This window comes from Hemiscyllium ocellatum, chromosome 4 (assembly GCF_020745735.1).
Source record: "Hemiscyllium ocellatum isolate sHemOce1 chromosome 4, sHemOce1.pat.X.cur, whole genome shotgun sequence".
In the NCBI taxonomy this organism is placed as follows: Eukaryota; Metazoa; Chordata; class Chondrichthyes; order Orectolobiformes; family Hemiscylliidae; genus Hemiscyllium; species Hemiscyllium ocellatum.
In genome coordinates this window covers 61301717-61319595 of record NC_083404.1, presented here as the reverse complement: position 1 = coordinate 61319595, position 17879 = coordinate 61301717, and the positions used below count along the sequence as shown (strand labels likewise).

At 40.9% G+C, this 17879-nt stretch overlaps 1 protein-coding gene across 2 annotated transcripts in view; it reads left to right on the top strand.

Moving 5' to 3' along the window:
• The window catches only part of rttn (rotatin), a 223972-nt gene that overhangs the window by 61540 nt on the left and 144553 nt on the right, over positions 1 to 17879 (top strand). For both annotated transcript variants that reach the window (XM_060823325.1, XM_060823321.1), the window contains exons 17-19: positions 977 to 1116; positions 13989 to 14157; positions 16104 to 16203. In XM_060823325.1, the coding sequence (XP_060679308.1) occupies positions 977 to 1116; positions 13989 to 14157; positions 16104 to 16203 (409 nt within the window). The remainder of the gene's footprint in view (positions 1 to 976; positions 1117 to 13988; positions 14158 to 16103; positions 16204 to 17879) is intronic.

Below are 17879 nucleotides of genomic sequence, written 5' to 3'. Positions count from 1 at the left end.
ACTGCATCTCCTCCATGATAACCTTCAACACTGGAAACCCCCAAGGATGCATTTTCAACCCCCGACTGTACTCTTTGTGAACCCACGACTATCTAGCCAAATTCCAAATGAACGCCATCTATACGTTTGCTGGTGACACCACTGTAGTAGAATGAATATCAAACAATGCTACGCCGGAATATCGAAAGGCACGACCAGCTATCCTTAGTAGCCACGCACTCAGATGACAAGCAACATGAGTTCGACTGGGACAACACTACTATTATAGGACAAGCCAAACACACAACAGCCAGGGAATGCCTAGAGGCATGGCATTCATCCACAGATTCAATCAATAAGCACGTCGACCTGGACCAATATACCGGCCACTGCAGCGGACAGCTGGAACTGACAACTGGAAGCGACAGATACAAATCACTATAAATGCCGGTGGAAACATCGCAGCAGCGCTTCACAGGAGGCTCCCAAGCACTGAGGATGTCACCTAGACAGGGGACGAAACGTCTGCAACACAAATTCCCAGCTTGGCAAACAGAACCACAACATACGCATTCCCACACAGAGTCTGGTCGAGGTTTTTTACAAGCTGAAGTTTAATTTCCTCATTTTCATATCTGCAATACATGTCAGTGTTCCATTAGACTTAACTATTCTCCATGTGCAAACTATTAACTTTTAATGTTTGTATTCTAGCTGACAATAATTTTTTTGAGATTGAAAGCTTTAATTCCTTTTTCTTCCACAACTCCTAGTCTTCTCCATTGAGAAAATGTTTTGATTTCTCTTTCTCCAATCCTTGTGGATGACCATGTAATTTGAGAGTTTTACTGCATGCCCTGATAAATGCCCATTAGGGTTGACTACATCACAGACAATTTGCAGATTAAGTTTTTTGAGTGCCTGCTTTTTAGTCATGAAAGGGGATTGTTACAGTTTTGAGGTCTTCCCATGCCTTGTTACAATGTGCTTTTTCCAGGGGTTTGCATCCACTGAAGATCAACTAGGAAAATGCATCCTTGCACTGAGTGAACCATGCAATGAAGACACAGCTTGCATTCTGTCACGCACAGCCAGGATTCGTGCATCTCTTCGACTTTTTATGAGCAAGCTGCATTTGTAAGCATACTTTAATTTATTTTAAAATAAGCCAATCTCTTTAGCATTGAACTGAGATGCAGCAAGTAAGTTTCATCAAGTTAGAAAATGCAAGCAGTAGCATTCACAACATTGTGTCAGTGTCAGTACAGTTTGATGAAGGGCAAAGTCGTGCTTCACATACATGCTGGAGTTCATTCAGATTGTAGCCAGTAAGAGGGCTAATGGGATGTGGTGAAATTGAGGACTGCAGATGCTGGAGATCAGGGTCAAACTTAGAGTGGTCTTGGAAACACACAGCAGGTCAGGTAATATCCGAGGAGCAGGAAAATCAACGTTTCAGGCAAAAGCCCTTCGTCAGGAATGAGCATTCCTGATGAAGGACTTTTGCCTGAAACGTCGAGTTTCCTGCTCCTTGGATGCTGCCTGACCTGCTGTGCTTTTCCAGCACCACTCTAATTTTGATCCAGTGATGTGCTCTAGTTAGACTTCCAGAAGGCATTTGACAAGGTGCTGAGTAAAAGACTGATCCAGAAGGTTAGGTCTCAGGAGATTAGGTGAAGAGTATTGGCTTGGATCGAATACTGACTGGCTGGCTGACTGACAGAAAGCAGAGGGCCAGGATAAATGGGTTCTTCTTGAATGGTGGTCTGTAACTAGTGGGTTGCTACAGGATTTAGTTCTTGGACCACCATTATTTTTAATCTATATAAACGATCTGCATGCAGGGACGGAGTACATAGGAATACAGGAGCATAACAAAGTTCACGGATGACACTAAAATAGATAGGAAAGAGGTAGTGAGGAGGAGATGAAGAATTTACAGATGACTATTGATAAGCTAGGAGAATGGGTCAGCATCTGGAGGTGGACTTTAATGTGCACCAGTGTGAGGTCCATTTTGACTGGAAAAATAAAAGGGCAAATTATTATTTAATTGGGAAGCAGATTCAAAGCTCAGGGATTTGGGTGTCTTTGTACATGAAACACAGAAAGTGGGTTGCAAGTGCAGAATACAATAAGAAAGGCAAATTGAATCCTGGCATTTATTGCAAAAGGACTGGATTATAATAGTAGTGTTATATGTTGTGGTTCTATTCGCCGAGCTGGAAGTTTTTGTTGCAAACGTTTCGTCCCATGGCTAGGCGACATCATCAGTGCTCTGGAGCCTCCTGCGAAGCGCTTCTTTGATGTTTCTTCCGGTATTTATTGTCGTCTGTCCTTGCCGTTTCCGGGTGACAGACGACTATAAATACCGGAAGAAACAGTAGTGTTATAATTACATAAGGCGTTGGTGAGACCATATCAGGAACATTTTGAGGAAGGATGTGATGCCACTGGAGACAGTTCAGAGGAGGTTCACCAGGTTGATTTCAGGGATGAAAGGGTTGTCATACAACTAACAATTGAATAGCTTGGGTTTGTACTCACTGGAGTTCAGAAGAATGAGGGTGGGATCTGATTGAGATATATAAAATACTAAAGGGTCTTGATAAGATGGATGTTGAACAGAAGATTCCCCTTGTGGGACAGTCTCGAACAAGAGGTCATAGATATGGACTGAGAGAAAGTAGATTCAGAATTGAGATGAAGAAAAACTAAATCCCTGAGAATTGTGAATCTGTGGAACTCACTGCCTCAAAGTGCATTGTAGGCAAAATCACTCAACAGGTTCAAGAAAGGAATAGATGTATGTCTGATGAAAAAGGCTTTGGGGAGCAGGCAGTAAAGTGGAGTTGAGACCAGGATAAGTTGAGCCATGATCTTATAGTTAATGGTGGAGCAGCTCAAAGGGCTGAATTGCCTACCCCTGCTCCTAATTTCTATGTTATGATGTTCCTTTCAAATTCTTTGGAAATAGCCAGTTATGAACTTTTGAAGTTTGGTCATAATTTAAGTGCAAATTCCTAAAAATACACACAAAAAATTAACCAGTTTTTAAATCAGATCTTCCAATGGATGTCACTTCAAAGAAGACCAAAGAAGGGATATCATAGTTGTCTCAGAAAATAATTGTTCCTCAATCAAAATTACATTATCGGTTTTGCTATTGTGAGTGTGATCCTGCTGTAGGCACATTAGCTACTGTTTTGCCAGGATTCCACAGTAGCCTCACTAAAAGATATTGCTACTGTGAAGTGAAGTAAGATGAAGGAAGCTTGTATGGAATATGAATGTTGACGTAGGCCTGGGCTGTTTTTCTGCTGTAAATTTGAAGAACACTCTGCTGAGTAAATGTTCTCAAATTGTATATTTTCTACTTTCTTTATTATGATCTCAAGTCAAAAATGAGACACAAGAATTAGCTAATCAATTTTCTTAGTTGACTGGTGGGAGAAAAATTAAAGCAGTTAGAATTCAAATTCAGATGAGGTAATTCCGACAGTGAAAAGCAGATGCTTGCATGTTATATTTTGGAATGGCATGGTCTTAGATTAAAATCAAACTATTAGCACTCCATTATCATCAACACCTTACTTTTCACCTACAAGATATCTAACTATAGAAAAGCAGAAAAAAAGTCAGTGGTAAATTCCATAAGTGAAAGTTATGATATTTATTGTTCTCTCAACATGTTGCACAATTGAGTTCAAAGATGTAGGTTAACACAACAGGATGCATGCTAGCATACAAATCTGAAGAAGGGCTTATGCCCGAAACGTCGAATCTCTTGTTCCCTGGATGCTGCCTGACCTGCTGCGCTTTTTCAGCAACACATTTTCAGCTTAGCATACAAACCTCCCAAGGTTATCTGAATGAAGTTCCATTACCTGAGCAATGTGTTTAGCCACAGGGCAAGCGAACCTTCAGACCACTTTCAAATAATTGGCGTATGGTTTCTACATATCTACATTAACCTGCAAGACTTCTCTGCTGGTAAATGGAGTAATGTGGGAAGTAATGTAGGTTGCAGTAAAATTTGCTGTTCTTTCTCTTTAATAGCAATTAGCCATTGTCCTGTCAGCAGATGGATTTACACAGAATTTCCAGTACAGAAACAAATCATTTGGTTTAACTTGTCTACCTTCTGTTTATTCTCCATACAACGTTACTTCTTTGAATCCTGTCAATATGGAATTGAACATTCTAGTTTATTTGCAGAACAAACATACAAAAAGTTTTTTTCCGAAAGTTGCAGAGATGATGCTTGAAAAACACGACTTGGTACACCAGTTGCTTATCAACTTTAAAAGTTTAATCACTAAAAGAGAAATATGCTGCATGGATAAAATTTAAAGCCATTTGGAAATTCACCAATTAGTTGTTGCACAACATCTAGAATTCTAATGACAGTAAAATCATGAGAAGTAATGGGAACAAAATGATATGGCTCCCACTACAACAGAACATTATAGCACAATACAGGACTTTCGGCCCTCGATATTGGACTGACCTCTGAAACCAATCTGAAGCCCATCTAACCTAAACTATACCACTTTCATCCTTATGTCTATCAATTGACATTTTAAATGCTCTTTAAAGTTAGCAAGTTTGCTACTATTGCAGGCAGGCTTTTCCATGCCTCTACTGTAAGTAAAGAAACTACCTCTGACATCTTTCCGAGATTGATAGATTCTTGTTGTCTCGAGGAATTAAGGGCTACGGGGAGAACGCTGGTAAGTGGAGTTGAAATGCCCATCAGCCATGATTGAATGGCGGAGTGGACTCGATGGGCCGAATGGCCTTACTTCCACTCCTATGTCTTATGGTCTTATCTGTCCTATATCTATCGACCCTCCTTGTGCTAGCTGTCACCATCCGAGGAAAAGGCTCTCACTGTCTACTCTACCTAACCCTCTGATTATCTTATGTCTCAATTAAGTCTCAATCTTCTCTCTAATGAAAACAGCTTCAAGTCCCTCAGCCTTTTCTCATAAGACCTTCCCTCCATAACAGGCAACATCCTAGTAAAGCTCCTCTGAATGCGTTCCAAAGCTTCCACATCCTTCCTATAATGCAGTGACCAGAACTGTATGCGATACTCCAAGTGCAGCCACACCAGAGTTCTGTTCAGCTGCAACATGACATCATGGCTCCAAAACTCAATCCATCTACCAATAAAACTAACACGCCTTCTTAACAACTCTATCAGCTTTAGTGGCAATTTTCAGGGATCCATGTACAGGGATCTCTGCTGATCTGCACTCCCAAGAATCTTACCATTAGCCCGGTACTGTTTAGTCCTGTTGCTCCTTCCAAAGTGAAACACCTCCCACCTTTCCACATTTGCCACCTCTCAGCCAAGCTCTGCAGCTTATCTATGTCCCTCTGTAACCCGCAACATCCTTCTGCATTATCCACAACTGTACCGACCTTAGTGTCATCTGCAAATTCCCTAATCCTTCCTTCTGTGCCCTCATCCAGGTCACTTATAAAAATGACAAACAGCACAGGGCTCAAAACAGATCCTTGCAGTACATCCCTAGGAAATGAACTTTAAGTTGAACATTTCCCATCAACCACTACCATCTATCTTCTTTCAGCGAGCCAATTTCTGATCCAAACCACTAAATCATCCTTAATCTCATGCCCCTCTGTATTTTGTGCAAACGCCTACCATGGGGAACCTTATCAAATGCCCTATTGAAATCCATATACACCACATCAACCACTTTACCCTCATCCACCTGTTTGGGCATCTTCTCAAAGAACTCAATAAGGTTTGTAAGGCATGACCTACTCTTCAAAAAAAAAACGTGTTGACTATCCCTAATCAACTTATTTTTTCTAGATGATTATAAATCCTATCTCTTGTAACCTTTTCCAGCACTTTACCCATAACTGAAGTAAGGCTCATTGCTCTACAATTACCAGAGTTGTCTCTACTCCCCTTTTTGAACAAGGGAAGAACATTTGCTGTCCTCCAGTCTTCAGGCACTATTCCAGTAGACAATTAGGACAGAAAGATCAAAGCCAAAAGCTCTGTACTCTCCTTCCTGGATTCCCAGAGAATCCAAGGATAAATCCCATCTGGCCCAGGAGACTTACTATTTTCACACTTCCTAGAATTGCTAGCACCACCACCTTGTGAACCTCAATCCCATCTAGTCCAGTAGCCTGTATCTCCGTATTCTCCTCAACAACATCGTCTTTTCCTAGTGTGAATACTGAAGAAAAATATTCATTTAGCACTTCCCCTGTCTCATCTGACTCCACGCACAACTTCCCACTACTATTCTTGATTGGCCCTAATCTTACTGTCGTCATTCTTTTATTCCTGATATACCTATAGAAAGCCTTAGGTTTTCCTTTTGATCCTATCTGCCAACAACTTCTCATGTCCCCTCCTTGCTCTTCTTAGCTTTTTTTTAGGTCTTTTGTGGCTAACTTATAACTTCGAATCACCCTAATTGAGCCTTCGTGTCTCATCCTAGCATAAGCCTTCTTTTTCCTCTTGACAAGAGCTTCAACTTCTTTAGTAAACCACAGCACACTCGCTTGACAATTTCCTAGCCCTGCCTGACAGGTACATACTTACCAAGGACACGCAGTAGCTGTTCCTTGAATAACCTCCACATTTCAATTATATCCATCCCCTGCAGTTTCCTTCCCTATTCTAGGCACCTAAAACTTGCCTAATTGCATCATAATTGCCTTTCCCCCAACTATAACTCTTGCCCTGTGGTATGTACCTATCCCTTCCCATAGCTAAAGTAAACTTAATCGAATGGTGGTTACTATCACCAAAGTGCTTACCTACCTCCAGATCTAACACCTGGCCAGGTTCATTACCCAGTACCAAATCCAATGTGGTCTCGTCTCTTATTGGCCTGTCTACATACTGTGTCAGGAAACGCTTCTGCCGCATGTTGGACAAAAACTGACCCATTTCAAGTACTCAAACTATAGAATCCCCAGTCAACATTTGGAAAGTTAAAGTCCCCCATAACAACTACCCTATCACTTGTGCTCGACAACGATCAAACAACACTGTCATTTAGGGCTGAAACTACAACTCAGCTCAAAGAATAGTTGCATCTTTTCCATAGCCATTAAAAGAAATTTACTGGGATGGAAATAGTTGATACAATGTAAAATGTAGCCAGATATGGTTTGTAGTATTAGATAATTTCCCTATCAATTTATTACAGAAATGGTACATTGAAGCAATGTTAGCTTCTGTTTTATTCCGCAATCTAATATCTTCTGGATGCGTTTATTACAGTGCCAGATATCTATGGTGAGACTATATGGAGTGTCAACCTTTAATGGTTCTTTGGCAGCAAATGTTTATGGCACTTGCCTGTAGTATACAGGAACACTTTGAACATGAAACATTTGTGGAAATTAGTCATTTGTTTTACTTAAGTGGAAAAGTTATGTCACTATGAATCTGCAAGTGTTGTCAATCAACCACCAACTGAGTCATTGTCATGGATGTTATCTCATGTTGATCTATGTCACCTTGCATGAACACACCTAATGATCACGAGTCACTTCTCTGGTTTGGCTGTTTTGTTTTAGTGCAACTGCTGACAGTATTTAGGGATTGCTGCAAAGGGATTTATGGGAACCTGATTGAATTAATTACTTTTTGTTAAGATGAATGTTGTTCTGGTACTAGATTTAGCCTGTAACCACACCTTTGAGGAGGTGGGCAGGCTGCACAAGTACCTGGACAGATTAGGAGAGTGGGCAAAAAATTGGCAGGTGGAATGTAATATGGGAAAGTGAGAGGTCATGCACTTTGATAGGAAGAATAGAGGCATGGATTCTTTTCTAAATGCGGAGAAAATTCAGAAGTCTGAAGTGCAAGGAGACTTGGGAATTCTAGTCCAGGATTCTCTCAAGGTAAACTTGCATATTGAGTCAGTTGTTAGGAGGACAAATGCAATGATGGCATTTATTTTGAGAGGACTTGAAGAGAAAAGCAGGGATATATTTCTGAGGCTCTGTAAGGCTCTGGTCAAACCACATTTGCAGTATTGTGTGCAGTTTTGGACCCCATATGTCAGGAAGGATGTACTGGCCCTGGAGCATGTTCAGAGGACGTTCATGAGAATGGTCCCAGGAATGAAAAGCTTAACATATGAGGAATGTTTGAGTATTCCGAGTTTATACTTGATGGAGTTTAGAAGGATAAGGTGGGCTGTAATTGAAACAGACAGAATACTGAATGGCCTGGACAGAGTAGATGTTGGGAAGATGTTTCCATTCGTAGGAAAGACTAGGACCCAAGGGCACAGCCTTAGAGTAAAGAGAAGATGTTTTAGAACAGAGATAAGGAGAAACATCTTCAGCTGGAGAGTGATGAATCTATGGAATTCATTGCCACAGAACGCTATGGAGGTCAGGTCATTGCTTGCATTTAAGACTGAGATTGATAGGCCTTGAGTATCAAGGGGTGTCAAGGGTTATGGGGAGAAGGTGGGAGAATTGGGTGAATCAGGTTGCGAAACTTATCAGCCATGATTGAATGATGGAGCAGACTCAGTGGACTGAATGGCCTAATTTCTGCTCCTATGTCTTATGGGTTTATGATCTTAATTTTAGCACTTCTTGCTTTCTCAGCAAAATTCTGAATAATCTTTTCAAATGGATTCTGTACCTAGAGGTGACCAACTCTAGTTCAAAAGTGAAGTTGTGTGGAGCTGCAGCTTTTCCTTTAAATGTTCATTGCTTTTCTGTTCCAGAAATTGGGATCCCTTGCTTTTTGGGCTTATCTAGGTTGGAGGGTTTGAAATGCTTGGGCTTGATCTTCACCTTGAGCTGGAAAATAAAAAGCATGTCTTTGAGCAGTAGAGTCAGCTGTTCAATCTAAATTGTCCCATTCCAAGTTTCATCTCCTTGAGAATCCTCGGGCAAGAGTCGCCAAGGCAACTAACATAACCCCACTGAGGTGTTTCACATAGCAGACCATTGGTCACTGGACGGCTGGATTTGCTACTAAGCTGATACTTGATACTTGTGCCTTTGTAAAGAGGAGAAATCAAGGAAATACTGTTCAAAGTGATAGAGGATGACAATAGTGTGCAGAATTCAACTAAGCCTACTCTGTCTGCCCTTCTCAAGTTTTTGTCCAGTCCTCTTTTGAGCAATAGTACTGATTCTTGCAAGGTTTGTGAAGGTTTGTAGCTCAGGTTGAGGTTTAGGATGTAGGTTTGCTCATTGAGCTGTAGGTTTGATATCCAGACGTTTCATTAACTGGCTAGGTAACATCATCAGGGGCGACCTTCAAGTGAAGCGAAGCTGTTGTCTCCTGCATTCTATTTATATGTTTATCCTGGATGGGGTTCCTGGGGTTTGTGGTGATGTCATTTCCTGTTTGTTTTCTGAGGGGTTGATAGATGGTATCTAGATCTATGTGTTTGTTTATGGCATTGTGGTTGGAGTGCCAGGCGTCTCTGAATTCTCTGGCATGTCTTTGCTTAGCCTGTCCCAGGATAGATGTGTTGTCCCAGTCGAAATGGTGTTTTATTTTCCTCCGTGTGTAGGGCTACGAGTGAGAGAGGATCGTGTATTCTGGTGGCTAACTTTCTTCCTGTTTGTCCTACATAGTGTTTGTGGTAGTCCTTGCATGGAATTTTGTAGACGACGTTGGTTCATTGATTGCCTTTCTAGGTGGTACATAATAGATCACAATATTTTTCTGTGTTAGGAAAATAAACATGATTCCTCTTGCTAGTTCAGGTTCTTGTTAATAATCACCTACATTTGTGTCCTTTGGTTACTATCATACTACCACTGGGAATAATGGGCGGAATCTTCTCAGCCCTTGAATGATACTGGCAATGCAGGTCAGATATGAAAAATGTTGATTTTCAGCTTGAAGTTTTAACAGTCAGATAAGAAACTTGCTAGTAAGAAGCGAAAGGCCTATTTACATGGAATAAAATCTCATAATTAATTATTATCACCTCATTTAAAGGCAGTTTGGTATTTTACCAGGCAGTGGAGAGAGGATGAACAGTGACAGTTTCTAATATGAAAGTCTGAGTGGGTACCTAGCTGCTCCAGTTTGTCGTTTGTTCCTCCAGCTCACTTCTTGCTCCTCTGAGCATTGACCAGCATTCCCCAACATCTCAGGACACACTCCATGGACAACAACAATCTCTTTCCTTCATCCAAGGCGTGTGGCACCAGACAAGCACCAACCTCATAACATTATCACAGCACATCACTGTCTCAGATCAAGTCCAGTTCAAAACAGTAAAATTCTGTACTGTATTTTGGAGTGCACTGAAACCTTTCATTGTAATACAGCTGCCAGACTACTTTGCACAAAGGAAAAACACCTCTCAACAATGGGATAGGTGGATTTCAAGGCTCTAAGTTTGCTGTCTTAGCATGCACTCACTCATTTTGCTTTTGCATGGATGCTCACACCTCTGTTTTGGGAGTTTTCTGGAGGGTGGGGGAGTGAGGTGGATGCTTTGCTGTACGGCACTGCACCATTCAATGTCACACCTGCAACATATGCCTGCAGTATACACAGCAAACACACTATCTGCCATTCAACCAAATGCCCATGTCTCAAAGTCTAAGAGGAATAATCAGCAGTTAAGTCAATGGGAACTGTCATTTTTTTAAAAAAAGAGAACTGTTGTCAGTCAGAGGGTTCTGCCACAAAAAATCAAGAGGTCATTCTATTTGAGTCCTGGGCACAGGCAGAGTCAGTCAGCCACTTGGCTGTTCATTGTCAGGTGTTCTGAAGCAATGCAATCTGGGGCTTCGGCTCTGGTTATTTCTGTAGTTTCATGCAACTCGTATGGGCATTAGTGATAGGTCAACTGGGTGGCTGCACTGAGATCAGTTGTAGCTCTGATCCCTCGTCAGTCAGTGCTGTTATTCCATAGCAATTAATGAAGAGGGGCACACTCAGGCCTGTGTCTGTTTATTGGGAGGAAAGGGCTATTTATTCAGGGCTGTGGCTGATAAGCGAATTAGGGAAGTGAAATGTAGAAATTGAGGGCAGCATGCTATAATGCAGACAGAAGTGGAGGCAACTCGACGTTCAAGGACAGGAGATGTTAAAGTTCTGCAGACCAAGGTTGCGGCAAAGAGAGATTGTCATCAATAGTCAACACTAACATTGCTTAGTAGGTGGACAGGCTATCATGGTGGTTAGTGTAGCTAAGCTGTAAGCTCTGGGGCTTGCAGTAATTGGGGATAGTGACTTAAATGAAAACGTTGGTTAGGAGTGTGAAGAGACTCATTCTGGTATAATCTTGGGGCTTTGGAGCAAGGAGAAAAATTGGAGGCAAAGTTCTGGGTGATGGGAAGGATGGATGGAAACAGCTTGTTGGGGTAGTATGAGGTAAAAGGACCAGAGTCTGTTGGGAATACCTGGCGACAGAGCAGAGTCCAGTGCTGACAGTGTCCACCTTAAGTTGTGTTCCCACCATTACTTGCTATTTGCTAGATGCAACTGGAACTGGAAAGCTGCTGGGACAAGGTGGATGGAATCATTGTCAAATTGAATGGCGAAAGCAGGGAATTCATGACAACTGAATACTAGGAAATTGAAAGGGTATATATATATGAAGCATGCTTTTGCGAAGTCCAGCTACATTCATTTTCCAATTTCTTCACCCCACCTAAAATAAGTGAACATAACCATGCTCACAGTTCAAGTGCTGGTCAAAAGTGTCCTTTCAGTTTTGAAACTTCCAAGGGTGCTGTGGGAACAGAGGGATGTTGCTTCCTCATGTCATTTTGTATTATGATGGATGCTCCTGAATTCAGTGATAAGTTGAATGATTGATGTGGGTCTGGGATGGGAAGGGAAGGTTATGTACTTTTTCTTGTAATGTGTTGGTTACTCAGCCAGTGTGGCACCTTCATCAAATTGATGCACATATTGTGAGCAGGATCGTGAGGGAGCAGACAGTAGGACGCTTAAGTTGTGGGTCTGCTACTTGCAGCACTAGTCCAGATAGAATGTGTCATATCATCCTGGCATCCTGGCCCTGTACAAGTGGAGCAGGCAACTAAGTGATACATGTTTAGGAACTTGGAGAGTGGAGGTCAGGCTTCCGAAGAGGAAAATGGGAGCATCAGAGAGGAGAAAATCTCCTTGTTAGCAACAGGACTCAACAACATCAGGCACTGCAAACTAGATAGAATCTGATTGTCACTCTGTTCCAAACAGATGAGAGCTGGGTAAAGTGGACAATTTAGAATTTAAAATAGTTGTTGGTAATCATGTCAGCATTTGGCTCGTATTGTGGTGTGAAATGCAGCTTTTTTGGTTTTGTTTGTGTTTACTTTGTTGGCTTTAAATAAAAGCTCATGTTTGGAATTGTCTAGTTTCTTGCTTGTATGTGATGTTCCTTACCGGACAATATCAAGCTGCAGGGATCCAGTGCGTTAGATTGCAACCTCTTGCCTGGGGTGCACCACTTCCTTTTAAGGAAGCCCGGGCAGCAGGGATACCAGTCCTTTGATCAGATGAATACCGTGTGGCAAAATAGAGCTGGAATAGGGTGAGCAGGGCAAATGGTTAACAAGGTGGGTTTGGTAAGATTCAGCCTCATGGCAAAAAAGTCTTCAGAGTAGTTGGTGCAACTGACATTTAGCCAAAAATAATGTTTGATTCTATACCTTGTGTCACAGGAAAGACACCTTAATATGATTAATTGGTTAAATAGCCATCCTTTTATTGGGTTGCTGGAGCACTGGTAGTGTCCCTCTCTCTAAGCTAGATGGTCTAGGTTGCAGTTCCACTTCCCATGTTGGAAGGTAGAACAAAATTCTTTTTTGCATTTCTTGCCTGATCCATGTAAGTCCCAGATGGCCAGTAGAGGGCACCATGCTCCTTTGCAAGTTCGTTCAATGTGAGTAAACAAAGTCAGGTATGATGTGGGTGACCAAGGACTTCTGCTGTTCACTAACCATTGACTATAAAATCTGAGCCACACTTTGAAGTCTTTTTCAAGAGCGCTTTGATCCATATAGCCATAAAAGCCACCTTGCTGGTTCATTGTTTCCTTGCATTAAGTACTTCTTCCTCATGAACATTTTTATTTAGGTTTATACTACAGCAAACGTTTTATTAATCGACACCCATGGGACTAGGAGTGTACCAGTTGATCAAATATTCTAGTTGATCAAAAAATCCACACTAAATTCTAGAAATATTAGGCAACAGGTGTATGTTTACAGCTTAAATCACTTAAATGATAAGTTATCAGCAGAGAGCTTTGTCACTTGTGACCTTAAATGACTATTTGGACATTGTGGAGATCACGAAAGTATAGTAAACCTCTGATATTTCAGTGTATAACTTGTCAGTTTATCAAGCTTGCTGGTTAAGGCAAAGTTTGCTGTAGTTGTTTCTCTGGGCAAAAGAAAACGTGGGAAATTGCCACAAATTCTATTAGATTTTAAAAGGGGAGCATTCACAGAAATTTGCTTTCAAGAACGTGTTGATAAAGCTGTGAATTTCTGTGGCTTCAATATACAGCAAACTGAGAGATGACTTCATGAATAAACGTTGACACCACAAGGAAAAATAATTGTTGAAAATGTGTTGCTGGTTAAAGCACAGCAGGTCAGGCAGCATCCAAGGATGCTGCCTGACCTGCTGTGCTTTAACCAGCAACACATTTTCAGCTCTGATCTCCAGCATCTGCAGACTTCACTTTTTACTCAAAATAATTGTGACTAGTTATTCGTGATAGTTCAGATAATTGCTCCAATATAATTTGAGTTGTTGTGGATCAGACAGTTAACTAAACAAATACTATTTTCCGTTGTACCTTCTAGTTTTAACCACATCATTATCAAAATGGCTGCCTTAAGTCAAAGTATTTCAACTTCTAGTGTATACCAGGCTTCTATTGTACACGTTAAATGTGCATTTGGAATTAACCATGAGCAGCTTTTTTGACAATATAAGCAGAATACTTTTATGTCAAAGGATATAATTGTTCTATCTGTTTGTTCAATAGAGTGCGCTCTGTAGCTCTTACACACTTGATGCCACACCTGGTAAATGAAGAAGATGTCTCCAATAAACTGCCTGTGCTGCAAGAAAGTATATTGAATTATGTGTCTGATTTGTACATTTTGGAGAAATCTATTGATTTGCAATTAGATACTGGCAAATCTATTGTCAAGGTGAGGAGCTGCCAATTTTGTTCCTACTTTCAACTACAGAATACAGGATACACAATGTCTGTTTGTCTCTGTGTTGACCTTTTTTGTGTAGAATAGATTTGTATTTAGTTAAATATGTAGTTAGAGGTTAAAGATCTTTTTAGTTAAATAATTCTTAAATATAATGTGAAGTTAAAGGTGAAATTTCAAGTGAGTTCAAGTAATTTACAACATAGTTACTGATCAGAAAGGCCATTCAGCCTTTAAGTACTGTAGCTCCCAATCAACATCTCTGCCTCTGAAAATTAACTAAAACAATTATGAAAGTCTTATTCCTTCCACTCTTTGCATTTTGGGGGGCAAAACATGTAAATACTAAATTTTATGATTTAATTTTCTCTTGTGATTCTATTTTCACTTTTTTTTTTCTTTTCCTGGCCTTATTTCTGTTCTCCAACTGTTTTGACTACTTTATTTCGTGTCTTCCTCAGTTCCTACTGCGTTTATTCCCCACCCGTGAAGTTTTATTGGGTGAAAAAATGCCCTATTCACTTGGATCCTTACTGCAACATTGTGGCAAAATCTATTTAAGCTGAAGGATGTTGGGTAAAGTTGTGCAGCAGTGTTTGTTTATTGCTGTGTAGGAAACGCAACCCAAATATTTCTGGAGCTCATTCAGCCAGCCCCTTAATGAAACCAATTATGACCATGCTTTTTCTTGTGCTATGTACAGTGCCTTACTCTTGTCTGTTAACTTTCATTTGCCTCTGTACTTCACAATTACATACTTTAATTGACACTGCCTTGTTTTGTTCCTAGGGGACTACCTCAGATTTTGCTGCCTAATTTAGTTTGATATTGTCTGTCAGTTTAATCATTGAATTTCTAAATCCTATTTATTGTTGTATGTTACGAGCTACAGGTATTTTGATAATAATTGTAGACACTGTTTACTCACCTATCAGTTAAAGAAGTTACATAAACCTACTTCCATCCTACTTTGATCATAAATTCGTTAGGGTGGTATTGTGGCTCAGTGATTAGCACTGTTGCCTCACAGCACCAGGGTCCCAGATTCAATTCCAGCCTCGAGCTACTGTGTGGAGTTTGCACATTCTCCCCATGTCTGTGTGGGTTTTCTCCGGGTGCTCCGGTTTCTTCCCACAGTCCAAAGATGTGCAGGTCAAGTGAATAGGCCATGCTAAATTGCCAATAGTGTTAGGTGCATGGGAAATAGTTCTGGGTGGGTTACTCTTCGGAGGGTCGGTGTGGACTGGTTGTGCCGAAGGGCCTGTTTCCACACTATAGCTAATGAAATATATACAGTAGCGCCTCGACTTACGAACTTAATCCATTCCGGGACCCGGTTCGCGAACTGAATCAATTTTCCCATTTTTCGGATATTTCCAGAGTCTTTTCTCTTTTTTGTCTCTTGGAGGTTGGTGATGCCACAAGAAAATGCTCCAGAGAAACTTGTTTTTTTCTTTGTTGCAGAATTTTCCAAAAATAGGACATCACATTGTCATTTAAAATGTTCACCTTCGTTCGTACCTTGAATTTCGTATATACGTTGAAGCAAAATTTTACATACAATCCTGTTCGTAAACCGACTTGTTCATGAACGAGGTCGTTCATATGTCGAGGCGCTACTGTATAATGTATAATTACTGCTTTTTGTCTCACCCAGTGCATGTGGTGGTTCACATATGCACCCAGTTCACATTCTCACTTCTCATTTAGTGAAAGAATCCAAAGTCAGTGGCATAAATGAGACCACAAACTTGGGTTGTGTAAACCATTATGCAGTTACTTGGGTTGTAAAGCTAAATCTAGGTGGGACATATCTTGCACTTGACTATTCTTTCTCTTTTTAATGTACAACTCTGTTAGCTTCATACTGTCACATTTAAACATCTAAGTCAGTAAATTTTCAGATTAACATTGTTCTGTTGTTCTTTATGCCTTAGGAAGGCAATGCTTGTAAAGTATGTGAAATCCTGATCTCTGAGACTGTTGACCTGTCTCTTCGTAAATCTGCAGCAGAACAACTGGCTGTTATGGCACAAGGTAACTGCTTCCTGTGCAGTGATCGCGGTGTTTTTTAAAATAATTGCACCTTCTTACCCTGAAACATTAGGCAGTTTTGTTTTTCTGTTTGGTACATTTATTTAAAATGTTGCGTTGCAAAGTTGGTTTCTGGAGTTTTTTCAATGTAGTGAAAAAGAATGATGCTAGGATAGGGCTGAATATTATGGCAAATTGCATATTATGTGTCCATCACTTTCGACCTTTAAGACTTGTTAGCAAAGACTGTAGTAATAGAAATTGCACAGTAGTAATAAATGTGGCATGTACTACTGCCCACTTCATAGTAGATTTATTGTTTCGTTTGTACTCACTGCAAGCACCAAGTGTAAGGTGGCCTTTTCCAGGCAGAGGGATGAGTAATTGAGGGCATTCCAGCTTATTCCTGATGACTGATAATATGTGAGTAATAAATGTTGGTAACATGTTGTTGTGGTTCTGCTCGCCGAGCTGGAAGTTTTTGCTGCAAACGTTTCGTTGCCTGGCTAGGGAACATCATCAGTGCTGTTGGAGCCTCGTGTGAAGCGCTGCTTTGATGTTTCTTCTGGTATTTATATTGGTTTGTTCTTGCCGCTTCCGGGTGTCAGTTTCAGCTGCAGTGATTTGTATGTGGGGTCCAGGTCGATGTGTCTGTTGATGGATGTTCTTGCCGTTTCCGGGTGCATTCATCCCCAAACTCCATCAACAGACACATTGACCTGGACACCATATACAAACCACTACAGCTGAAACTGACACCTGGAAACGGCAAGAACATCCATCAACAGACACATCGACCTGGACCCCACATACAAATCACTGCAGCTGAAACTGACACCCGGAAGCGGCAAGAACAAACCAATATAAATACCGGAAGAAACATCAAAGCAGCGCTTCACACGAGGCTCCAACAGCACTGATGAGGTTCCCTAGCCAGGGAACGAAACGTTTGCAGCAAAAACTTCCAGCTCGGCGAACAAAACCACAACAACGGACACCCGAGCTACAAATCTTCAATCAGATTTTAAGTTGGTAACATGTGGCAAAATGTCAGTTCTGCCCATGTTCAGCCACGTCGTAAGCAGTACCCAGTTGAAGCTCATAAAGTTTAAAAAAAAACATAATTCAAGAGAGTTAAAAGGAAAGATTCTGGTTATGACTGGAAACAGCAATTACACCAACTCTGCATCTGCTCATTTTTTGCTTTTCTGGATAAAGTCTCAGCATTGCAGACCAGGAAGCCCTGGGTTTGACTTATGATCTGTTATGACTTATCTGATTGCAGCCTGCACAGGTTATTAAGCATTGCAAATTCAGTGCTCTTGAATTAAAAAAACTCATACTGATTCAGAATTTCTGTTCCTTTCTGCTATCAGTAATTGTTTGAAGAATAATCATTTGAACCAGCCACACACTATCCTGACTTGGAATTATATTTCTGTTCCTTCAGTGTCACTGGGTCAAATTCCTGAAACTACCTCCCTAATGGCATTTGGGGTCTACCTACAACAAACCAATTCAAGAAGGATTGAGAGTGTTGTGCTGGAAAAGCACAGCAGGTCAAGCAGCATCCGAGGAGCAGAAGAGTCGACGTTTTGGGCAAAAGCCCTTCATCAGGAATGAGGGCACCCTCATTCCTGATGAAGGACTTTTGCCCGAAACATCGATTCTCTTGCTCC